Here is a 26,985-nt window from a genome sequence, read left to right as displayed (position 1 = left end):
TGCATGGGTTGGAAAGCTAAAATAGAGGTGAAAAAGAGAACTATTCACAAATCATTTTCTTCTTATATGACTTTTCTATTTCTTAGGTATTTCATGTAGAGATTTCAGTGAAATTATTCACTCAGAATTTTAATAGTTTGATTCATTTTTCTTATTAAAATTTGTCAAATTATAAATATATATATATATATATATATTTTTTTTTTTTTCTTCTAGCAATGGTTGTTTTGAGCAACCTGGAACCAAATACAACTTATGAAATCAGGGTTGCAGCTGTAAATGGAAAGGGACAAGGAGACTACAGTAAAATAGAAATCTTCCAAACGTTACCAGTCCGTAAGTAATCATCTCTATTTTTTATTCTCTTTTGTCATTTACTTTACTTGCAAATGTAATAGATTTTAAAATGTAGGGAGATGTTTCAACACTTTTGGGACATGAATTGTGTCTTTGGTGAAGTGGTTTTTGAAGACAGTGACATCTCAGATTTGTTAATATAAAAATAACTGCTTTAGAGCGAGGCAAAAAAAGAGTGCACTAGAATACACACAGCAAAAATTGTTCCCGGGAAATTGTCCTCCTTGCAAAAGTGATTAATTGGGTTGTAGTCTTCTGACTATATTGTGGGAGAGAGAAAAAAAACGTCTATGTAACATGTTCAATATTTTGTTCTTTTGTGGAGGCCTGACTATTGACTTGTTCCACAAATTATACGGGCTTTAAGTGTCAAAAAAGGAATCATTGTGTTAATTCATTACAACAGTGACTTCAGGAGAAGACTTGTTCTGGTAACTATCATGTTTTGAGGAATAGTAAGTTAATTGAGTTTACATAAAGTGAAGATTAAATTTTAAAAGACTTAACATTTCCTTTCTGTTAAATAAATTACTTTAAATGTGAGAAAACATGATAAATACGACCGAACCACTGTTATAAAAATCTATGCATAACACTGCCTGACATATATATATATATATGTGTGTGTGTGTGTGTGTGTATGTATATGTGTGTATATATATGTATATATGCACACACGCATATAAAGACAGTCAAAATGGCCACAATATATTATCTTACAGAGTATCTCTTTGTTGGTAATCATAAAATCTGTCTGGTAAGTTTCTTTTCTCCATGCCCACTGCTAGTGGTTAAGATAACCTGCCCGATAGGGTGGCTTACACCTGTAATCCCAGCATTTTGGAAGGCTGAGGCAGGCAGATCACTTGAACCAAGAAGCTCAAGACCAGCCTGGGCAACACAGTAAAACCTTGTCTCTACAAAAAATAATTAAAAAAAAAATCAGTTGGGTGTGATGGTATACACTTGTAGTCCCCAGCTACTTGGGAGGCTGAGGTGAGAGGTGAGAAGATCACCCGAGTCTGGGGAGGTCAAGGCTGAAATGAGCCATGATCACACTGTGAAACTCCAGCCTGGGCGACAGAGTGAGACCCTGCCTCAGAAAAAGAATAAAGAAAATAAGAAAAGAAAAAAGAAATGACAGTATCCTGCTGAGAAGAAATAACAGGTCATTCTGGTTTAGAGATATGAAATCCTTTTCGGTCCATGGTCTTTGTTTTTCTTGGCATATTGCACTTTGGTAGAACCCTGTTCTATTCAAAACAATGTAAGCATCATTGTTATATGGCTATCTCTATGTTGAAGAATAATATCAAAGGCAAGTATATGAATGAACCTAGGAGAAAATGAAATATTGAAACACAGGTCTGTAAAATTGGATACTGCAAATTTTATTCAAATTTGCACCCAGGAAGGAAAATGCTTATTAAAGCAGGTTAACTAATTGCAAGTCAGTATCTTTACTGGTAGGTATATATTCCATACAGATTGATGTGTTAATGTATTCTTATTAATAAATGCTTACAAAACATTTATAAACTAAATTTATATTAAGAAAATAAAAATGATTTAATACTATTAATAGTAAGAGAAATAAAGTTTTACATTTGTGCAATGTTGTACTTTTCTCAGAGTATTTGCATATCAGTGAAAATAATATGTTTGGTCCTGAGGCCACAGTTTTGGCATGACACTTCTAGATTTATAATGTTGCTGCTTCTTGGATGGGGAAAATGAGGATCAGAAATTATATCACAAAAGGGCAATATCAAATGATAAATCCAGGATAACACCATATATTTTGATTACACTACTGTTCTTTTTATTAAAATATAGTTTCTCTAGGTATCTGAAATGTGTGCAAATGAAGAAATGTTGTATTGCATATCTAGGTGAACCAAGTCCTCCATCCATACATGGACAGCCAAGCAGTGGAAAGAGCTTTAAACTCAGCATCACCAAACAGGACGATGGAGGGGCCCCTATTTTGGAATACATTGTGAAATATAGAAGTGTAAGTACCTTGTTTATTATCATATCATACTAGGTTTTTTCAAATTAAATTCAGTTGCACTGAATTTATAAACAAATCAGGAGAGAATGTGTATTTAGTAATTGTGATAATAAGAGCCAATCTTCCTTTCATTCCTGATAGTCATCATTGTGATTTTTTAAAATTTTATTGTAAAATCTAAGCATGGATCGTCAAAATATTCTCAAGGTTTTCATCTTGTGATTTTTAGGTGTGAAATGGGACTAGTAAACTTTTCAGAAATGAGATATTATTTCCCCTGTTTTGCTGACAAGCTTCTCATTTTATCTGATATTAGTAACTTCAGGCTAAGCCCCCTGTCAATCATATGTTAGGTAGTATTATTAGAAAAATCACACCTCAAAATAAATTAATCAAATAATTTGACTTATTTAGCCATAACGTTTAACAAAGAATGGCCACGGTGAACTTGAGGAAGAGGGAATCGTTTTCTTCAAGTTTAATTAGCGCTATCTAGTAAGGAAGTTTGGAGAGCTAAAAGCTTCACACAGATTTTTGATAGCGGTTGGAGGTAAACAATGTTCACTAGTTGCAGAGTCATAGAGTGGCACTATGGACACTGCCTTTTTGCCTTCAGTAAAGATGATTTCAAAGGTCACTGAAAATAATTTCTTCAGAATTTTTTTCCATACGTACTTTGGAGTATTGGCGTCTACTGTAAAATATATTAAAAATGAAACACGATTTTAAGTTAAATTTTCTAAGATTCAGACAACATGCATTTTGTGCTTATGTTGACTGAATCCATATTAGTGCTATCCAAATTAATTATATTTTAGTAGATTGTGTTTAAAATAATTGCTTCATAGTAGTGTGTGGGTTAATTTTCAATATTTTCTCACAAATCTCCAATTTTCTAAATTATAATATTGCTGCTTCTAAATTCAAACATCTACATTCTAAGGGGTAATAAAAAACAAAATTTGATTTTGAATGGCATGTTTTAATAATTAATTTTAGATATCAAATCAATTTTTAAAATTTTAAAAATTAATACTCCTTTCAGAGGACAAGTGTTTGTCCCAGCTTTCATACTCAAGTGAGGTCTCTTGGCCATTCTCGTTGGCACATTTGTAAACTCGGTAGAAGGAAGATCATTTTTTCTAGGGACGTAGGCTTGGCCAGAATTCATGAATTGGACTGGTAGAACAACAGACTTTCCATGCAGATTGTTGCTCACAGTTCTAGGATGAAAAAATTTATTGTACAAAATACTGAGGATAGTAACAGTTTGTAAGGAATTCTAATAAATCCCACAGTGGACTCTGAAATGCAATGACTAGTCGTGAAATAACGTGTTGTATATTTTTAATTGTACTGTATTGTTAGTAGTGGCCCCAGTCATTGATGTAAACAAAAATATTTCTTGAGTAGCACTACATCTATTTAGAGCAAAGTAGAGTCACAAAATGGAAATAATGACATTTTAGACAGCCATATATTTATGTATACATATACATAGTTTAAAACATAAATTACTATTTTAAAAATCTGACTTCAAATTCATATTGATTTATTTAAATGTGGATTAGAATTAATTATTTTTGAGAAGTTATGTGTGAAACACAGATGGATAGAAATAAGATTTGAAGCACAATGAGATTAGTAAGATCGAAGGGACTCAAGTTCATATAATGGTAATCAATAAATTTTACCTTTGCATATAGTTGGTAAGTTATAGTTGATATGGCTTAGTCATAAAGTTTAAACAAGAACAAATTTTGTAAACTTATACCTTCCGTTTTCTCTCCTTTCTCTTTCTCCTCCCAACCTAATGGTAAATGTGCCTGGTTTCTCCCATTTACCCAATGTCTGCGCTTACCACTCTGATAAAAGTATGTCCTTTTCCCTCCTCTTGTTTCTAATTTCCAACCCTTTCTAACTCCAGAAGTACTGGAGGATCTGTTGTTCATAACACATTGGAAATGATTGATTGTATTTGTTCATACATAAATATAATTGATCAATTACTAAGTTATCCATCTTAGAGCTACTATCATTTTAACAGGGGACATTGTTTTAATAGTAGAAATTTAGGCACCTATGGCAAATTTTGTAAAAGGAGTGGTTCCATATCCTTTGTATTACAAGATAGACATTGCTCACTCTTGGATATTTTGTATTTTGTAATTAATCAAATATAAAGTGATACTTTTTCACATTTTTTCAAGGACAACATTGAAAAATTTGGGTGGCTTGTATTCAAATAAAATGAGAAGCTTGTCAGCAAAACAGGAAAACTAGAGAATTTGAGTGACTCGGTGGGGAGAGGGGACAGATATCAGAATGTAATTCATAACGGTCTAAACATGGATGGCAGCAGTACTGGACAAGAGGCAACCCCTCTACCACTGTCTCATCTCAGATCAACTGCCCAGCTCCTATGCCTTCAGATAGAGCTATCCTGGCACAGTTTCTCTTTACCATATCACTTGATAGTATGCTTTCTAGTTTCATCCATTCAAATACTCTATATATCCCTATTTTGTTGTTGTCTCTTCTCTTCTCTACCTCCTCCATCCTGTCAACATCATGCTCCGAGGATCCAATTGCAGATACCATGATTGAATAAAAAGTGAAATAACTACTTCAAAAAGTTCTTTATCATCTGTTCTTTTCATATGATATCTATTAGGTTCTCAAACTACGTGAACTCTACAGTGGAGTAAAGTGCAACTGAATAACTTGAAAAATGGTTTAGACATATTCAATATATTTTTAATAAAAAATGAAGAAAAAAGTACATAGAGGAATCTGGAAAATAAGGGACATCTCTAAGATTTTCACTTTTTGATTTCTTCTTTGGCCATCTCTTTCAACTCCACTGTGCATAGGGCTATATTCTGAGAACAATGTACTTCTGACAATATATTCCTTATATGACTTGATTTCTAGCAAACACTGATGAGTTTATTTATTAGAACTAGAGTAATAAAAGCAGAATTAGATGTCTCTGTGGACTCTTCATGAAAATTAATGTCTCTAACAATAAATCAGTAATTTTAAACCATGTGTTTGGAAAATAAAGACAAACATATTAATCTCATGAAATGTTTGGAAAAAATCATGAAGTTATTTTTAAGTCTACTTTGTACTTATAGTGTCAATCTAACTTCATATAATTTAGTAAATAGATTTTTACATGCTTCCATGAGTTTTTCACCATTTTATTTCTAATGTGATGATAGCTATGGGATCATAACTATCACTTAGTGTTGGCATATTAAATACATTTCCTTAGCTAAAATAATTGGTAGCTTAAAATCAATTGTGAGGAAGTACTATAGGGACTAGCATTTGTAAGTCTTAATTGAACTTCTTAAGTAATTTGGAGACCAGGAGGTTGTACACTATCTCAATGGCCATAGGATAAGAAAAGTAATTTTGAAAAGGGCATTAAAATAATAAATAAGTAAAATGAAGCTTTGGTCCTTAAAAAAACATATTTTCCAGTTAACAATGTTTATGCATGTACATGGAAATGTATTTAAAACCATTATGGTTTAAGTTTTGAAGTATAAGTATTTTTAAACAATAAATACTTATGGACATTAAAGAGTATCAAGCTTTTTAGTAGTTTTTCTTTGCTGTGAGTTAAGAGAATGAGTTTTATTTTTCTTTGTATGTATATGTTATCTGAATGAACAAATACAGCAATAAATCAATAAATAAATTAGCTCATTATGATATTATAACTATATTATAAATAGTATTATAAATCGAATAATTAATATGGGAAATAAGAAACACAAGAAAAAAATGCACTGCCAATGTTTATAGATATGAGAACACAGAAACTAATGAATAGGAAAAATTAGATTTATTTGGCCTTAAGTACTATGTGGGTGGTGGAGACTAGGAACGGATTATGTAGGGCCTAATTTTAAAACACTTTACCAAGCATCAGCACATGGAACAAAGGCAAGTAGAATTTGTTATTATCATGGAAAAAAGAGATTTAAGTTTAGAACTCTGCTAAAATCTTCAAACCTTTAAATCTTCCAAATGTGTGTGTGTGGTGTATATATATATATACACACCACACACACACATATGCATATGTATATAATTTTGTATACAATTTGATGTTTTAAACTTAAGATTAATATCCTTATCAAAGGACAACTTTTTGTCCCAGGTTCCATGCTAACAATGAATGAGTACCTGTTTGTTTCTTTTGGATATTCTGATATGGACATTTTTGTGCCCAGGACAGCTCTGAAGGACTCACTGGTCTCTCAATGAATCTGACAGTGCCATGCTATTCAAGCCAGGTCCCTTGGCCCTTCTCGTTTGCCCATTTGTACTCTTCTTGAATTCTGTAAACGGTCTCTGTGGGTGTGTGTATGTGTGTATATATGTATATGTACACATATACACATATGTATATATGTATATATATTAATATATGCTTGTTTGTCTATATATGCAATTATATATATAATATAAGGTATATGTGTAGATATATATTTTTTATATATATAAAATCCAGATTGATCAATCACCTCTCTGACATTCAGAGTAGCAAATGGAGTTTTAAATAATATCTGGGCCTTCTGTGAGGTCATGTAAGTGTGAATACCTGAACCATGCTACCAGGGAATCCAGGAACCGGGACCTGCTTTATATACATACAAAATCTTAAATCATACGACATGGGAGTCAGAGGAATCTATGCTTCATCTCGCTTATATGAGCTCACCTTCTCTATTGTCCTCTCATTTTAAAATTATTCAGTTTATATTTAAAATGATGTTGGTGATACACTTCATGAGACTTCAAAAGGAGTCAGTAAACTATTTCTTGTTATGAATAATAGCATCAAGGAGCCCTTGAAAATAAGAAAACAGTGACCCTTACACCTTGCCTCTAATCTCCTCCCTATACAGATGATAGCCAATATTTTCCTAAATGCTGATAGTATGACTTCAGAATCACTGTTAAGAAGTGCCCTGAATTGCCATGTGGCCCTGCTATTTTCTGACGACAAAAAAAAAAAAAAAAAAAAAAAAGAAGAAGAATTACTTAAGAGAAGCTATACCAAAGGCAAATGACCATTTTTTTTTTCAGTAGCTGCCCTTCAACATTTAATTGGCTTATTAATAATAGCCATATTCAGCAAATCATCTCATTAAGTTACCTAGGGGAACATTTTGCAACTAGATTATCTTAAATTGTTCCCTAGGCATTTAAACCTTGTAAATTAGACACTCTACAGATATGCATACTTGAGATTTTCATGCCAGGGGAGTATTTGGTAACACCCACTTTAATTTTTTTCCTATTCCCTAGGAATAGCAATTAGGGGATTAAAATGCCTTCTTGCCTAATGTTGAAAGGAAAATGAAATTGATTTATATTGGGAACATATTAGAGCTCCCTTTGGTTTCTTATACTATCAGCCCAAATAGTTAGAATGATGGAGGGCCCTTTAATTTATCATCTTAAGGGCTTCAACAATTAAGAGCTTAAATGATTGTTAATTTACAAGAGATTGTCTTGTGTTTGTACAGAAGTTTCACCTTAAATGCCTAATTTCCCCAAAAATGATATTTTTGAAGGATTACCTGAAGGACATGACATCTATCTATCTATCTATTCCTCTAAATAATTCATTTTTTTTTTTTTTTGGCCTGGGGTAATTCATATCTCAGTTTTTGGCTTATTTTCTGGCTCTTTCACCCACATCTTCACTCAGATACAAAGCAAAACTGAATTCCAAGTATTTCCACGAAAATACCTACTCACATCAACCACTTCATCGCTACATAGAAAGTACTGAATAACTGAGGTAAAGCCAGGGCCACAGGGACATGCAGCTGTCTGCTGCCTCGTGGATCCCTTGTTTTCATACCACCCTTCAGTGTCCTTGCCATACACCCCTTCCTTGCCATATATGTGTGTGTATATACACAATTTATAACTTATAAAAATACATGCTATATGTATATATGTGCATATTCATACTGAATATGCTATACGTAGCATATACAATTATATGTTATATTTGTGTGTGTACATGTATATACACATTAATCTAACGTATCATCTCAAATTACTTTTGACATTTTAAGCTTTTTTGTTATATATAGGTATATATAACACATATCTAATTCATTATAATGCATATATAATACATATATATACACAATTTTTAGAAATTTATTTGAAACAACTACAGTGTTTACTTATACATCTCCCAGTGATTATGCATCCAAGGCTTAAAATCATTGTGTTTCTTTTTGGATTTAAAGCTGTGCAAAAACTGGCACCTTCTTGTCATTAACTCAGGATAAATGAAAAGAAAAATGGCACTAGAGTGTACTATTTCCAGTAAGGGAGATATCACCTCCCCACCGGTGACCTGCCTAGCCCTTGACTTTATTAGGTATTACGTGCCTCCATTGCACCTTCTCATTTTTCAAAGGCCTCATGTCTTTCTTCTGGGCTGGTTTGTAAACTCCAACATGAGGGTATTGCACATGTGTTGGTCACTTGTGTCCACGCCTTCTAGAAAGTCCTCACTCATCAATTAACTGAGTAAATGATTGATGAATCAATGGGTGAAGGCAGAGAGTATTGTGATAGCTGTGGCTTTTTAGCATAGCTGCCCTAAGCATTTCAAAATTGCAACGAGGTTTGTTTCTCAACCTTACTGTTCATTGATAAACTTAGAAAAGTTAACAACCTCTCTTCTCAGTTATTCCATCATTCATACACCTCATAATATCTTAAGTAGTACTGGCTACAGGCCATTTTTATAAAAACAGATATTCATAAGTTTCAAAAATCAAGGCAAGTGCCTCTTGTGTATATTGATAACTTGTACTGCTTGTTCATTTAAAACCAGGGCTTCGTTAGGGGTTCTAATAGCTTCAGTTTTACGTGAAATAGCAAAATAGGCCAAACTTTTCTGTGCTCTTGTAATGGAAGTTCTACGTCACCAACAAGTTTATTTCCTTTGTAATGAAAGTTCTATGTCACCAAAAAAAATAATTAACTAGAAAAAGAGAATAACAGTGTGGTATCAAAATTATAATATCTTCTTGCCTCCTTCTGAAGGACACTCCATGTTTGAGTACTGTCAATTGAATGCAATCATGAATTTAACTTTCACAATTTTAGAGAACAAATACTTAATTGTCACCAAAAACGGAGAAAACATCGTTATTTTTTATAGTCAAAGAAGCAGTGTGAAATTTTGGCTCAACATAGAATAATATAGGGCTGAGCTATGAGGTTAAAAGACATGTCTGCATCTGTTGTTCTAGACAGGCTGTCATTTATCTATACTTATACCTTGGGAAAGTACAACTTGCAGTTGCAACGATAGATTATTAGATACATGATTCCAGAGAAAATGTTTCATTTCCATACAGTTTTTACGGAAACAGTTATATCCTAAAATAGCTGTTATTTGTTTAAGTGGTTATGATCTCTAAGGCCCTGAAATACACAACCTACTCAATTTTCCTCATTGCTCTCCCAAAAAGCTGACAGAAGCAGCTGCTACCATCCCTTTTGTTATAGAGAGAAGGAAGACAAGCCAGAAAGGTTAAGGAAGGTTTATGTGTTGAAACTGTAAATGTATGGCCCAACCCAGTAATCGTACTGTTTTAGAAAATTTCATTTATAAAATTATATCCATTTATATTTCATTAGTAATTGTAGTTCTGATGGTAATTTTGTCAAATAAAGGGAAATTCAAATGTCATATGGTCAAATTTATATTTTAGAAAAGCAGCGAGATAGTATTTAAGTGTAGAATATTTGAGAATAGGATGGCATTGTTTTATTTTCTTTTGCTAATGATATATTTAAAACTTAGTAATTTTCTTTGTATGTTATTTTCTTATGTCATAAAACATCACAAGTAGTAAAAAATATCAGTGATAATTTAAATCTATCAATCACATCCAGACTTTATTTCAAGACACTTTATCTTTCTTCCCCCCAAAAAACTTTAACAATAGTCCCTGGCAATTCTTTTAAAGGACATATTAAGTTTTTTCTGTATATCATGTTTCATTTTCCCATTCACATAAATATTAATAATCAACAAAATGGCCAAAAAACAAACTGATATATGTGAAATCAAAAAACTTAATGGAGGTCAATTGTCAACCACTGAATAAAGGATGAATTACAAAACCACTTTTTGACTAATATAAACAACATCATATTTTATATAGAAAAATCTTAGAAATAATACTGACTTCATTGACACAGCAACTTCATGTATTCCTGTGCCTATCAAACTTGTTCCAATATCCAAAATAAGTATATTGTTCCAATTCCAATATAAATTATTTTTCTAAAAAGGTGCAACTTTAGTGTATGGATATTTACAAAATGCATTTTTATTGCTTTCACAGAAAGATAAGGAAGACCAATGGCTAGAGAAAAAAGTACAGGGAAATAAAGACCACATCATTCTGGAGCATCTCCAGTGGACCATGGGGTATGAAGTTCAGATTACAGCTGCCAACAGATTGGGATATTCTGAACCGACAGTTTATGAATTCAGCATGCCACCAAAGCCCAACATTATTAAAGGTAAGCAAAACTATATTCTTTTTAGACTGAGCAATAAACATGATACCACCTTTTTATAACCCTTACTGACTCTTCTTATTAATAATTAAAACCAACTGAAATGTAAATTCCAGGTTCTAATTACTAGTGTGACGTATCATACACAAAGTTTCTCATCGCTCTTGCCATAGGGTATTGCTTAATTTGCAAATATATTTTGACCCCATTCATAGTTGGAGTGGTGGGGAACGAATGAATAGGAGAACATAGAGAGGAAGAGTGACTGATGATAGTCAATGTGAAAAGTATCTATTGAGACCATATGAAAGCTTTACTAAGAAGACAATTTCTCTGCCAATCATGTGGAGACTGCTGCTCCAATTCTTGTTAGATTTGAGCCAACCTATGCCTGACCAAGCAGGTTGATTTTGGAAACATAAAATTAGTCACAAAGAAAGGCAGGGACAGCCACAAATCTAATTCCATAAAGACCTATACCTAGAGTTTTAAGAAGGTCATAAAATGGAAGAACACTGTAAATCAACTTTTGCAACACACTGGTTAGATTCTGCCATTGATAGGTAACAATGCTTACATTGTTACATCTTAGTATGTTAGTAACATTATGAAAGTTCACAACAGGGATGTGAAACTTTTATTCAGATAAGTGCTCTTGAAGTAAAGATAAAAAATTTATTCTGACTCAAAATAACATTTAACTCTGTTCATGAGTTGCCAAATTGTTCATATTTCTACATTTATTTTCCCTGTTATTACTTTTAATATTTTAATTTTATGCAGACATGTACAGATATTTATGTATCAATAGTATATTCTTTATTTGTACATATATGCAGAAAAGAGCAGCATATTAATCCATGAAACCAAGATTTATTTGTCTTATTAGAGGATAAGTATAGATATATAATGTTTTTGAAACGGGAAAAAAAACTAGCTAGTTCAATCATGTTATTAAACCCTCTTGTAATTTCAAATTGATGTTAATTTTATACATTATGATTTTGTTATATCATACATCAGTTGTTTAGTAATTGAAAGCAGTTTTATATGGCTAATCTTTCGATTAAAAAGTAATTACTATTGGTTATAAGGTTTAAAAGTAATTGATATTAGAGCTTTATATTGCTAATATTAATTCATAAATTCTACCAAATTATAATTTAAAATTAGGAAGTAAAAAGTCTCTGGAAATAACATGGGTATCTTATATTTTAATGATTTTTAAAATTATTTTCAAAGCACTTTTGCATTAATTATCTCATTTTATTCTTAAATCTGAGCTGGATAAGGAAGCATTATTCTCATTTTACAAATATGATTTTAAGAGGTTTAATGACATATTTGAGGCCAGAAATACTTCTAGTTATATGACAAATCTGATGCCCTTACAAGATAACACATCTAAATAAGAATGACTGAATGTACAATCGAGTTCATTACATCTCTATGTTTGAAACATCAGAAACTACTTCTACAATTGTAATGAGTATGTAAGTAGTAATTATATTTCATGCAAATATCAGGAACATGCTATACATGTTCCCATACTGAGCCAGAGCCTCCTCCAAAGGAAAATTGCATCAGTGTACTACAATCTCCCAAATTTTTAATTTAGTGTATATATTTGGAAACATAATTAATTAACTTAATTCATTTAATTTAATAATGTATTAAATTTAATATTATATGAAGTAGATAACATAGATAAAACATAAAATCAAAAAATAGATTTTACACAGATTACTAAATGTTACACCCCCAATGACTGCTATCTTTATGAGAAAATGTTGGCCAGGCGCGGTGGCTCACGCCTGTAATTCCAGCACTTTGGGAGGCCGAGGCAGGTGTATCATGAGGTCAGAAGATGGAGACCATCGTGGCTAACACGGTGAAACTCTGTCTCTACTGAAAATACAAAAAATTAGCCGGGCGCAGTGGCGGCGCCTGTAGTCCCAGCTACTCGGGAGGCTGAGGCAGGAGAATGGCGTGAACCCGGGAGGCGGAGCTTGCAGTGAGCCGAGATCACGCCACTGCACTCCAGCCTGGGCGACAGAGCCAGACTCCGTCTCAAAATAATAATAACAATAATAATAATAATAATAATTGTTGATAAAAACCAACAATACATATAAACAAAAGGTGGAAGAAGTTAAAAGATAATGAAAACAGATATGAAGGCACCAAAGTAACCAAGACATGCTGTGATTCATTTCCTCTCCCTCTCTCTATATATATTTTTTTCAATTTGAGAAACTCGTTTCCTGAGAGCTTGTAGGCAAGACCTGGAAAGAAAGTGGACAGAATTCTGGTTTATATTCCCAGATTTGTTTCTGTCACATAACTTGTCAAAATGACTGTTTTGTCATCTCTAAAATGAGTTTCTTCTGGTTCTGCAATGTTAAGATGTATTTGTTTGTTAATTTAAGAATTGTTTATTGGAGTACTTCTTTGTGACAAATGCTTGAATGAGTACAAAGGATTTAAGGATTTATCTGTGAAAAAATACAGAACTGACCCCTATCCCCCAAAATCTCCACAATCTATTAGGGAAAGACAGATATTCAACATGAGTTAGAATAACAAATAACTGCAACTAAGAGAGATTTTTCTTAGAAAGTGAGTTTCCAAAGGAAACGTGCAGGAATGAACTTTCCAGGGAAAATGTGTTACATGGAAGGTATCTCTGAGACAAGAAAGAGCATGATCTGATCTAGGAGCTGGAAAAGGGATGTCTGGAAGAGAACCTGGAAGTGTGTGACTGAAGATAAGGTCAGAGAGGGAATGCAAACTAGATAATTCAATGGCTTCTAAAAACATAATTGTAAAACATCTTCCAAAAGAAGCAAATAATTGTAAGCAGAAAAGTTGCATGAAAAGATAGGTATTATAAACATGTTATTATTTCTCATATGGGTAAGAGCAACTGATGGATGAACAGCGGTAGAAAAAAAAAAGAGAACGAAAAATTTCCCGACGCATTGTAAGTGTAGACTGACCCTCCCTTTGCAATAGATTGGATTCAGTCAGTAATGACTTTTAGGTTCCTTGCTTGGGCACCTAGAGCATTGCTGATGTCATTTCTCAAGGTGAAGAATTTTGTAGGAGAAGCAAGATTTGAAGAATGAGGGTCAGACATCAGATCCATTTGGTATTTGTTAAATTTGAAATATCAAATTGTTGGTTAGATATGTGGGTATGGAAATGAGAAGATAACCATGGCTTGGAAACATACCCCATGATGCTGTCAGTGTTAACAGGTGAATGGTATTCGAGTGAGGATAAACCCATCTAAGCAGTGCCTAAAATCTCTGAAGAGGGGTTGATGTCTGTAGTACTCATTTATGTTTGCTAGTAACTAGAAGGGTGACTGGCACAGCATTGATTTCCAAAGAATATTTCTTGAATGACTGAAGAGTAGAAAGAAGTTAAGAACTGAGTCCCAAGGAACTATAATATTATACTGGAAAAAGAAACCAGACCACTCCACCCTCCATCTTGAGACTAACACTTTACAGACTTACTGGCAAAACATGAGTGTAGTATCTTGGAAGTTAAAAAAGGGTCATATTTCAAAAAGAATACATGTAGTGTCCAGTGCTGCTGAAAGGTGAATGGCACCAGAACAGATGTGAAGTATCCCTATCACGTGCTGCTTTGCTGACCTCATTGGGAGAGAAGTTAGGTACAAGTGGGCAGAGGATTGTATGTGAGGTTAGGGAGTTTAGACTCTATATTTATTTAATGCTTTCAGGAAGTTTTTCTAAGAAGGTGAGCAGAGGTGGGGAAAGGCCAGTGTTAGACGGTCTTTTATGATGAAAAATGCTAGATGAAACAAATCAAGTAGTCATGGAGAAATCACACCTACAGACACACAGCCAAAGTCATCTGAGAAGGTAGGAGATGGTATTCACCCCTGGAAACTATGCAGCTGATACGAAGCCAACACAACTTATCAAAACAGGGAAAATGAAGTATTTATTTTATTTGTAAAAATGTCACAGATTCGGCAGGGCGCGATGGCTCACACCTATAATCCCAGCACTTTGGGAAGCCCAGGCGGGTGGATCACAAGGTCAGGAGTTTGAGACCAGCCTGGACAACATAGTGAAACCCTGTCTCTAGTAAAAATACAAAAATTAACCGAGCATGGTGACACACGCCTGTAATCCCAGCTACTCAGGAGGCTGAGACAGGAGAATTGCTTGCACCCAGGAGGTGGAGGTTGCAATGAGCCAAGATCATGCCATTGCACTCCAGCCTGGGTGACAGAGCAAGACTCCATCTTGAAAAAAAAAAAAGTTATAAAATCATGTCTAATTTACTGTTACTGACTCCAGCTTGCTAAGGCCTCATGGAAAGTAATATCAGAAACAAACCATAAATTAAGAATTGTTTGATTTACATCTAGGTTTTGTGAGGCAACTTTAAAGGCTGTGATGATGGGGAATTTGGGAACCTTTCAAATCTTATGGCATTAATACTATATATTTGCAAAATATGAAAAAAAGATCATATAATTTTATATGATTTTATTTTTCATTTTAAAATAAAATATAAATGTAAACGTATTAGAAATAAGTTATCTGTAATAAACTAGCACATCTTAAGTCTTTTCATTTAAGTTAGAGAAGATATAGAGTTCAAAGGTTAGTGTGGTTTTAATTTATTTTTGTATTCATGCATTGTAGACTGTCAAAATAAGTTTTCTGGAATTTTGAATTTAAAAACCCACTACTTATGTGCATTAGGTATATTTAACTTTTTGCAAACAATAGGCTAAGTCTAGAGAACATTTATTTGTTGGACTAAAGCACTATTTTTTCTTTTTTTTCCACCTGCTCCCTTTATATTCATATAAAATATTACATTGACAATAATAATTTTTCTTATAAGTATGCTACTGGAGACTACATTTCTTATTAGTTTATAATTGTTTTTAAAAAATTTTGTAATTATTAATATTTTTCATTTTTTAGTTCTTATTAAAGATGTGCTTATTTTGAAAATGTATTTTGATGTATATGAAAACAGAGTTTCCATAATCAATCATGTTCCTTTTTGGAATATTCATGCAGCATAACTCCATCTTATTTTATAAGGAACAAGAATATTGGGAAACTGTAGCAGATTAATTGTTATAAAATGATTACCATATGGATTTCAAGGCTGATAGCATGGCATTTATTGATTTGTTGTATAATTTTAATGACTAAAAATACTACTAAACTGCAGAACTGGATATAATCTAATGCTTAAAAAAATTCCTTGGAAATAAATAAACTTACTTTGAAAAACATTTTCACCATTTTTTTTTTGGCCTGCCACATGTTTAATAACATTTGTATTTAACCAAAAAAGACCTTAGTATCTTTCAGTAATTACTTCCTCTTTTTCCTGAAGACATGTCTGATTTTAATATTGACTATTCAGTATAAATTGATGACAATAATTCTATTCAACATTTTTTATATCCGATGATAAAATAATTCTACCCTCTGGGAACATGTAATGCATACATTATACATACAAAATAGTTGTTTAGATTTAACAAGCTAAAAAAAAATATAAATCACCACAAAAAAATGTTGCTAAAATATTTCAGTTACTTTGTACTTTCATGGGCTTTTAATTTGTGCTTCCAATGAACCCTACAGTAAAATTATTTTGATGACCTCCACTCTAGTTTCAAGCAATAAATCTTTCATCACTAGATAATTCAACATGAACAGAAAACAACATTCAAGCACATGGTGAATATGAAAATATCATATTAGAGTTAAATTTATGGTTGTTTTAGAACATAAGTTTCAAAATTCTAAAACAATGGTGAAATAGAAGTCCAATTACCTGGGGAAACTTCATCTTAATTCTCTGGAATCTGTAATTTTCAATCTAACCTAAATATTGATACTACACCTGCAACAATATTTCTGTAGTTTAGCATGTAATGAAAAAGTAGGTCTAAAAATTTTTTTTATGATCTTTGGTTTCTAAAATTGTTTTAAAAGAGGTGCAGTGACATTTGTCTGGAGTTTGCCTATGGCCAATAGGTTAATGCTTCTAGCTTCTATGCTTATTGCAAATTTTCATTATGTGAATATGCAATTTTCACTTATATTTGTTAGTAGCTTGTTTATTATTAAAATATAACTGCTTTTATTAAATATATTCTAAGAAATCATGGTAGAAAAAATTACCATCAACCATTATAGGATATATTGAGCTTATATTAAAAGTAGCTCTGTGAATTCACCAGTAGCACAGAAAAATTACTGGTGACTTTTCCCTTGTTATTTATATTTTCAACTTATAAATGAAAGATATTTACGTGTAAAGGATCAATGACAGAATTAATGTCTGAGTAATCAGAATAAACGTCAATATTGACTTTTGTCTGTTTTTAGTATGTGACAATATATAGAAATGTTTTATACACGATTTTAGCCATTCTTGGCTTGTATCAAAGTATTTTTTGTAGGTTTGCATTAATTGTTAATGACTTTGTGTAAATCTTGCATTAATTATTTTCTCTTTTTTTCTTTCCTGCTGTCATGTTTTTTCTCTTTTTATTTTCTCGTTTGTAACTCTACTCTTTATTTTCTTAATTATTTCATTCTTATTCTATTTTCAAAAACAATTTTCATCATGCAGATAAATGCTGTGAAGCGAATAAAGGCGAAAATGGAAGCCAGTCATGGCAGCTGAATGCTGCTGGGTTTTCTTTCATTATAGCCATAAGTTTGTCTTGTGTGTTTTAATGTCATTGTTATATCATATGATATATCCTCTTATGCCCTGAAAATTTTTTTTAAAAGTAATAACAAGGCTAATCTAAAATTATAATAAAATATTTTCTAAGATCCAATTAATTATGTATGTATCTTCACCCATGAACGATTAAGCTTTTTCCCCTTCCCCCTATTGTCAACCTTTTAAGTGGATAATTTGTCAGAAAATCAGTGAAGGAGATTCAATCGGGATTGTTACTTTCAGCTACCAGTTCACCGCATAACATACTTTATTCTAAGGTTTCCATTAATTCCTAAAGTTGACCTTGTTAAATATCATGTCACTTGTACTTGAAACTTAAACCTTTACTACATCTCATCTTTCATTATTATTTTGAAAATAATTAAATATCCATGGCCATACTTTGTGAAAATCATAATTTTATTATGTAGAATTGTGGATCACTTCTATTGCTTTTTTACTGTTACTTTTAAGTGTTAAGTTACCAACTTTATGAACATTTCTAATATTTCAATGTGTTTACTATTTATATAAAACATAGGCATTATATTTTATTAGATGCATATCCCAATTGTATTGTTTATTTTCCCTTTGTTGAACTAAAATGTCTTAAGGAATAAATGTGAAAGTTTCCTATTTTAAATTTGAATACCAATTAATTTTTTTATATTAAGTGAAAATAGCGTACAATTTTCCCAGAATGAATATTAAATTAAATTTGAACATGTCTAAAAAGTTACACCCAATTCACTGGATTTAGATTATGTTTTGAGCTGACCTCAAGTCCTGTTGTTGTAACATAGGTAGTTATTTGTTACATTTTTCTGGACATCTGAGAGTCAGAATCTTTGCAAGCATTAAAGAGAGAGAAGAAAATATTGTAGACAATCCTTTCAAGAAGTTGAAATCAAGATGGGAAGAAATTGAGATTGGAACTAGATTCCAGATTTCAAAGGAATTTCAATTTGAGGGAGTAGCATGAAGAATGATTTTTGGTTTTTGCAAATTTTCATTATGTGAATATGCAATTTTCACTTAAGTAATCTTTACTTAAGTAATTTCAAAACAAGTAAAGCGTGTTTGTGTTTTTCACTTGCAACCACATCTCAACAAGTGACTTTTACTACTTATTGTGGACAATAGGAAACAACCAGATTTACATATATGCATAAAAGTGACTGTAACATACTCGGTAAATCAAATGATTGGATTCTGGACTTTGTGATTCATTCATCAAAAGCAATTATTTTGTTGAACAGAAATATTTTTCCTGTCTCTTTTTAAAGAGATAGCTACAGAATCTTTTCATATGAGGGCTAGGCCTCCCTTTCATAGTAGATTGTCTTTTAACTTATCTTTTCCAAACTCTTAGCTGTCAACTGCTATCCTTTCTTGTAATCTAGTGATAGACCTGTAGACTGCAGAAGCAACCCACCAATCGATAAAACACACTTCTGGCCAGCTGGGTGCGGTGGCTCACGCCTGTAATCCCAGCACTTTGGGAGGCTCAGGCGGGCAGATCACGAGGTCAGGAGATTGAGACCATCCTGGCTAACACGGTGAAACCCCGTCTCTACTAAAAATACAAAAAATTATCTAGGTGTGGTGGCGGCACCTCTAGTCCCAGCTACTCCTGAGGCTGAGGTAGGAGAATGGCCTGAACCCAGGAGGCTGAGCTTGCAGTGAGCTGAGATCTTGCCACTGCAGTCCAGCCTGGGCAACACAGCGAGACTCTGTCTCAAAAAAAAACAAAAAAAACCCACTTCTGCTTCCCTCCTTTCTCCCTTTCTAAGATAAAACAATATCTCAATTCACACATTATGGAAATATAATCCGTTTATAGGGAAAGTTTTGTTTATAAATCACCATAGCCAATATTCCATTTATTAAATAGCTGTCATTGCTTATTAAATTTCTTGATGTTTGAGACTGAAGAATTTATGTTGATTACTAATTTGTAGAAAGCGTTGAGAAAAGATTTCTAGTAACACCTCCAGAAATTGTTTTTCACATTCATTATAACCTTACTTGATCTTTCCAATAAATTAGAGACATTTCTGTGAGAATTCATGTAGAAATTATATTGACTAAGGAATGACAAAATATTTTTTTGGAGATCATGGAATACTTATTTAGCAAGTTAGTGTGAAGTTTATTTATCTTGAAGTTTTACATGTCATAACTCAAGGTCACTAAGTGATATAAAGAACATTCAAGGTGAGGTATACACAGAAGTATGATATATCAATTTGGCATTTTGAAAAGCTCCTAATATTAAAATTATATTATGTTAGCAGAGTTATATACATTTAAAGAGTTGTCCATTAGATTTTAAACATCTAAGTATGGATCCAGTTTTTAGTCCTTAACTTTTTAAGCAGTCTGTCATTTGGCCAAATGTTTACTCTTAGATGAACACCTCTTTCACTGCTCTGAGATATGCATAAATTCTTTTAAAAATATTCTCAGAGATGCTAAAATAATAGGCTTTCTGCTTTGCCTTATTTCTGTAAGAAATTAAGAAGTACAAAACTAAACAATAAAGCTATTGCATTCCAATCAATAAAACCTTAGACATTTTACATCCTAGCATTTTTAAAGTCTTAATAATATGTGTTGCTGAGTTATCTTTTTTATTATCTGAACATTACTGTTGCTATAGGCAACCATAAAAATCAGACAGTTTACTTTTATATTTTAAAAATGAGTTTGTTACTTTTTTGGCCTTACTAGTATTGCATCTGTCTACACATCTAAGTAAATGTGATTACTGGTAAGCAAGACATAAAAATTTAAACTTATTTTAAGTATCTTCTAGCATCATCCAATGCTTTTTTTTCATACAATGGAGTTTTACATAAAATTCTGTCTCTGAAGATGTATACATTTGAACTTCTGTGTTAAGGTGAGTGTAAGATTAGTCATTATATATAATCAGAAATATATGTCTATGTCCAGTGGTGTGTGTATTGTATTGTTCACTGTAAAAATATTCCAAAAGATTGTTTTGACCATATTGTACCAGTTATGAAGCTAGATTGATTTATCTGTGCATGATTGCCATTATCTGCATGTAGAATATCAGGATTTTTAAAGTATAGATCTGGATATCTCCTTCTTTCTCCTTCCAATCTCTTCTAGTCCATCTTCTTTCCTCCATTTTACAATCAATGTTACTGGCCTCCCTACCCCAATCAAAACTGTAATTACTTATCAGTTCACAATAAGACCCACAAGTACCATGTTTCAGATATGCTAACAGTATGCCTAGGAGGTAGCAGTAAATTATTTCCTATAAAATGTATTATTACATGGAAAAACCTTAGATAAGTTGCTATTTTTGTTCATTTCCTTCCTAATACAGTAGGTCACTAGGACAGACTAAGTTTAATTTTATAAACTCTATACTCATATTATTTCCAGAAGCATTTTGCAAATGCACATATATGCCTTCATTACTGGTATACATGAACAAGATTGAAATTAAAATATGTAAACATTTTAAATATGCATATATATAGAAGGGATTAGATTGATGTTTAATATATGCAATTTTCACTTATATATAGCAAATACATATAAAGACAAATAATTTTATTGCAAATAAATTTGATTTTTAAATATTCAAGTTCTTTTTAAATTAATAAAGTTACAAGTATGCATCATAGTGCACGTTACACACAATAATATGTAATTTGGGTCAATTGGGAAACCATTATAATTTAATTCTAACATTTTCTGTATAAGAATACTCATTCAATATGTTTGATTTAAATTAAGGCTAAAACACAAAAAATTCCAAAGTAGTTTCAACCATGTACAATTAAATTTATGATTAGTCATTTATATTAAATGAAATATACAAGAAAGAATTAATCCATGAACTTCTGAATCTGGAGGTATTCTTAGATAAATAAAAATAATTTTAAATATTAATATGGTATATTTACACCAATAATGGATAAATAAAACCTTAAAATTACAAATTATTTTAATAATCCAAGATAGATATGGATGTCAATACAATAATACGATATATTTGGGTCTAACTTTCAAGAATAATAGCCAGTATTATGCATGATAACCTTTAAGTTTGTAGCAATTAAGAAATATCCCTAGTCATGTAAAATTTTCTTTAAAGGTTTAAATTTGATATTAATATAATATACGCAACATTAAGAGCTTGAAATGATCAATTCTGGTATTATTTACACTAAATATTATCACATATATTTTTGTTTAGCCCTTTTGTATTATGATTTCACTCACTGAATAAGGATAAAGTATAATATTGATCATACCTAAATGTGTAAACTTTATGTTTTTATCGTGATTAATCTACGCAAGAGATAACGTAACATCCTTTAAACGATCTTTTAATAAGTCCAATTTAATTACGTTTTCTTTTTTTATTTTAATTTTTATTTATTTACTTATGTATTTATTTTCTTGAGACAAGACTCTTGCTCTGTCTCCCAAACTGGAGTGCAGTGGCCTGATCTCAGCTCACTGGCACCTCCGCCTCCTGTGTACAAGCAATACTCATGCCTTGGCCTACCTAGTAGCTGGGATTACAGGCTTTACAGGCACGCAGCCACCACGCCTGGCTAATTTTTGTATTTTTAGTAGAGACCGGGTTTCACCATGTTGCCCAGGCTGGTCTGGATCTCCTGAACTCAATTGATCCTCCTGCTTCAACGTCCCAACGTGCTGGGATTACAGGCCTGAGCCACTGTGGCCGGCCTCAAGTTTTCACTTTTTTAAAATTTATTTTCTTTTATCCTTGCTTACTTTCTTATAATTCTTTCTTTTTAATTTTCTCCCTCTTTCTCTATTTCTGTCTCCTCCTTTCTCTTTCTTTCCATTTCTCTCTTTTGTTCTCTCTCTCTCCCTCTCTCTCTCTCTGTCTCTTTACGCTTCCTTTCTAAATTTTTGGCCCTGAATAAATGGAATATATTTCTTCTATTATGTTTCTGTTCAATGTTTGTAAATTTTAAAATCCTAACGTTGTGGTATAGGAATATGTCATAAAAGTTTCAGCAAATCTAATATATTGGAGAGATAGCTGAAATCTGCATATTTCAAATGACTGAATATACAAATATTCTACAAATTGTCTTTAAAATTATTATAATTTAAGTTGAAATTGGTGACAAGGCATTTCCAAATCTCATAAATAGTATTGTTTAATCATTAATATTTGATAGTTAAACATAATATGCAGAATATATTTCCACAGTAAATTTTGGTACTTAACTAAAGAAAAAAATTAACACTTATTAACTCATTCTCTGACCAATTACCATATAAATCAGAGTATTATTCTAAAGTTAATATGCTTTGTCTTTTAAATATAAAGTTGTAGTATTCCTTCTATGTGTTATATTTACATAATCCCAATTTTTATCTTAGGAAAGCATTCCCTAAGTTTAAATCTAGTTTTATTTTCTTTCAAAATTAGACAAACATGAGAGTTTAATATCCATGCTTTGTTTTCCAAAAGCCTTTAGTTTTGTTATCTAAAATTAAGGACTCAATAAAGATCTCCTGTAATACTTCAACATATTCCCTGGTTATTAACTAATTTCCAAGGCTAAACTGTCAGTAAATGTTGCACATAGCCTGGAATAGTCTATAACATCTGTATTAGCTAATATTCAGTAAAAACAAACAAAAAAAAAACCCAAGAAATATAAAAAATAAATATATTTAAGAATTCTATTAGTATATCTGAGATGGTCTTAACTGCATTTCATCTCCTTTGTTGGTAGACTATTATTTTATCTACTTTTAAAGGATACTTTCATCCAAGTAGAATAAAACTTCATTTTAAGTGTGAACTAATCTAATATTGGTTTTATTGAATTTAAATGTATTGAAAGCTCTGAAACTATATATGCTTAAGTTAAATTCAGTTTTTCTTTTTCATTTCATTTTAGTTAGTAAAAATATGTTACACACTAAAAAGAATGCATAATAATGAGACATAAAACTTCCTTTTCAGAAAATATATTTTTATTTTTATTCTGTATATGTCCTGAATAGGGGCCATGACATAAATCTAGCTAGTCTTATTTTTTCCTAAAATGTAAGCAATTAAAACTACCTTTTTAAATAGTGTACACAATTCATGTACCTCCTTCAAGAATATTTTTCTCTCACATTTACATTGATGTTATGTATAACGCTTCTGTTTTAAAGTATTTCTGATCATTTTAATTGCATTCGTTTTCATCGGAGCTTATTTTCTTGAAAAAAAGTATGTTGTAAGTGTATTGTCCTCAGTATCATCTTATTTAAAACCCTCAACATAATATCCAGCACTTTGTGTAATCCTATGCATGTGTTTCATAGTATATTAAATGTCATTTTATTTTCTGTACCTCTGTGTCTCCATTGTTGTAATAAAGAAAACTGAGGAAAAGCTTTGTTATATGTGTTTTCTTTATTACTGGTACAACCTTTTTTGTCCTTGTTGAGTGTTGTCATATCTAACTTGATCAAATTTAACATAAATATTTATTTACTTAGGAACAGGTAATAAACTTATACTCATTAAGTTATTCAATTTTTGGATAACCCATACATCATCAGCAGATTCATCACAATTGTATATTATAAAAATAATTTGGTGACAATATCAAACATGTTACTTCCATTGTAAACTTGTTCTAGTGTCTTCATAAAAACATTGATCTCTGGTGGGAGGCCAAAATAATCATATATTTCAATAAAGCACATGAACATAATTAATAATTTCAGTAATGTAAAGATTATTAATTAATCTCCATTGCTAGCAAAAGTCCATAAAGGAAATATAAACACGTAAAGTGATTTTTCTCCAATTCCTTTGGTTCATCCACTACAGTCCTTTCTTTTGTTTTGGACACCACATGAATAAAGTTGCAGAAAATGATTAACATTCTGTGCTTATCCACTGCAAAGGTATGAAACAAAAATAGTAAGAGTTGAAATTTTGGAATAATACTATAAGTAATATAAAATTATTTAATTAGCTTTTATAGTGCAAAAATAACTTTTGGCATAGATATAAACAGAAAATTCATATTTTTCTCTTAGAGCAAAATGTTTCATTGCCTGATAAATATAAAATAATGTCAAAATTCAAAAGAGAAAATTATCATTTTCAGGATTTGGATTGTTTTGGAGCATATTTAATTTCTCTTATTCCATGACAGTCCAGTCTGAAATGTATATTTTAAAATAAACATTATTATACACCTTTTGAGACATGCTTGTGTATATTTCAAAATGAAAATTTTAATACAACATATATAAATTTTATATATTGTAATATTTATACTTCTTTTAAATGATACAATAGTTATAGTAGTTTGAAACATACACCAGAACAGTTGTTTCTTTTTATTATTTTCATTTTTATTTTTCCTGAAGCCCCTTGACAATAGGATGATATCAAATGCAGGGTATCTGGGAATTCTTAGGAAGTTTTATGATTATTGTTAGAGTAAATATATATTACTTTATTAATTTTTTATTGTCCTACTATTGTGAGCCATTGTGAAGAAACTAAAGAGATTTGAGAAAATCAGAAGCTATTGTAACCAAACTCTATTATTTTATTATATCAACAAACTGAGGATCAGAAAAAGCAAATAGTCATCGACATAGTCAAGCAACTTCGATTCTCAGTTTTCCTCCCATCTTTGTTGTATTACAGTAAATCAAAGTTGGTACCAGTAAATTTCCGGCCTATAAGTTATACGGTCCTATGTCTTAGGCCTAGTTCCTTTGCTATTTTCTTGATTGGATTGTGGAGAGCAACAACAGCAAAAAATCCCTGTGTGTCAGAGGAAAGGCTATGTGTAGAGCAACCACAGTTTCTTCCATTAATCACAGTATTTCTATTAGTCAGCTTTTATCTTTCTCACTCAAACTTTTATGTATAGCTGCTTCCCCATGACCAAGGTAAAAAGCACACGTTAAGTTTATGGTTTTCAGTGAATATCAAATTAAATTTTAATCACTTTCTTGTTTTTTACACATATTTTGATAACACCTTACTAAATTATTTATTTACATTGTTGGTAGAGATAGGTAATTTTTAATTAATATAAGATGATATTTTTATTTACTGTCCACTAAAAGTAAGATATTTTCATCTCAATATGCATCCTTTTTAGTTTAAAAATTCAAAATAAATAGTTTCAACACTTATAATTTGCGTAGCAGCTATGTGTTTGTTTCTCTACTGATTTCTTATTTAATATTACAAAGAGAAACAAAATGTTAAAAACAAGTATTCAAGATAGAGGACTTTTTCTGTTTAAATGTGCTTCAATAAAAAGTCAATTATCTTCAAATTGGCATTTCTGTTTTAAATAATCCACGAACAACACACCTAAATTTTGCTATTGTTTCTAGAATATAATTTCACAATAGCTGAATGGGATATACCTGTCACACGTAATGTGAAATGCAAACTACCCATGGCTCTTGAAAAACATCCTATTTCTTAGTGCATGTTGGTAGAAAACATTAAAATTTGTATGGAATTTTTATATAATAGCCTGTGACTCATGATTCTGTCAAATGGCTCAGTCGTGAAAGAAAGTTTCAGTGAGCAGGGAAAAATATTTATCTAAAATAGGCCGTGGTATGGTTCACTGCTGAGTTCTATTACATAAAAACAGGAAACTAAAAACATTGAAAACACCTATATGAGTGTTTTCAAGTTATATTAAGTTACTTCTCACTTAATATGTGGAGTTTTTTTAGTTGTTAAAGGACAGAAAAGTGAAAGTTGTTTTTATAGGAGATCCTCAATCAATCTAGGCATAGTAGCCATTTCCATGCAGGTAATAGAGATATCACCTTTGCATGTTTTCCCTTTTCAATACACTTTAGTTTTTCAAACACTTTTAGATTTACACCAAGGTTGAATGGAAACTAGGGAGGGCTCCCATATACCATCTACCCCAATCAGGCATAACCTTCCTGATTATCAATATCTCACACCCAAGTGGTACCTGTTACAGTTGATGAACCCACAGTGGCACATTGTAATCACCCAAGTTTACAGTTTACATTAGGGTGCATACTTTGTGTCATATATTTTATGGATTTGAATAAATTAATAATGACCTGTATCACCATTTTGGTACCATACAGAATAAATTCACTGTCCTAAAAATCCTCTGTGTTCCATCTGTTCCTCCCCGCTTTCTCCACTAGTTCCTGGCAATCACTGATCTTTTTACTATTTCCTAGGTTTGCCTTTTCCAGAA

General features: G+C 31.7%; 1 protein-coding gene across 6 annotated transcripts in view; it reads left to right on the top strand.

Annotated features, from left to right (window-relative positions):
• NCAM2 (neural cell adhesion molecule 2) overlaps positions 1-26,985 on the top strand; it is a 506,280-nt gene that overhangs the window by 431,457 nt on the left and 47,838 nt on the right. For 4 of the 6 annotated variants that reach the window (XM_023227524.3, XM_026446625.2, XM_026446624.2 and 1 more), the window contains 3 exons: positions 217-336; positions 2,250-2,371; positions 10,786-10,966. In XM_023227524.3, coding sequence (XP_023083292.2) covers positions 217-336; positions 2,250-2,371; positions 10,786-10,966 — 423 coding nt within the window. Of the gene's footprint in view, positions 1-216; positions 337-2,249; positions 2,372-10,785; positions 10,967-11,178; positions 12,795-17,617; positions 19,439-26,985 lie in introns of those variants that run through there. The other 2 variants (XM_026446627.2, XM_026446628.2) reach the window with 2 other exon arrangements.

Source organism: Piliocolobus tephrosceles, chromosome 19 (assembly GCF_002776525.5).
Source record: "Piliocolobus tephrosceles isolate RC106 chromosome 19, ASM277652v3, whole genome shotgun sequence".
Lineage (NCBI taxonomy): Eukaryota > Metazoa > Chordata > Mammalia > Primates > Cercopithecidae > Piliocolobus > Piliocolobus tephrosceles.
Note: the sequence above shows the minus strand (reverse complement) of the source record. Positions and strands in the feature narration are given on the sequence as shown.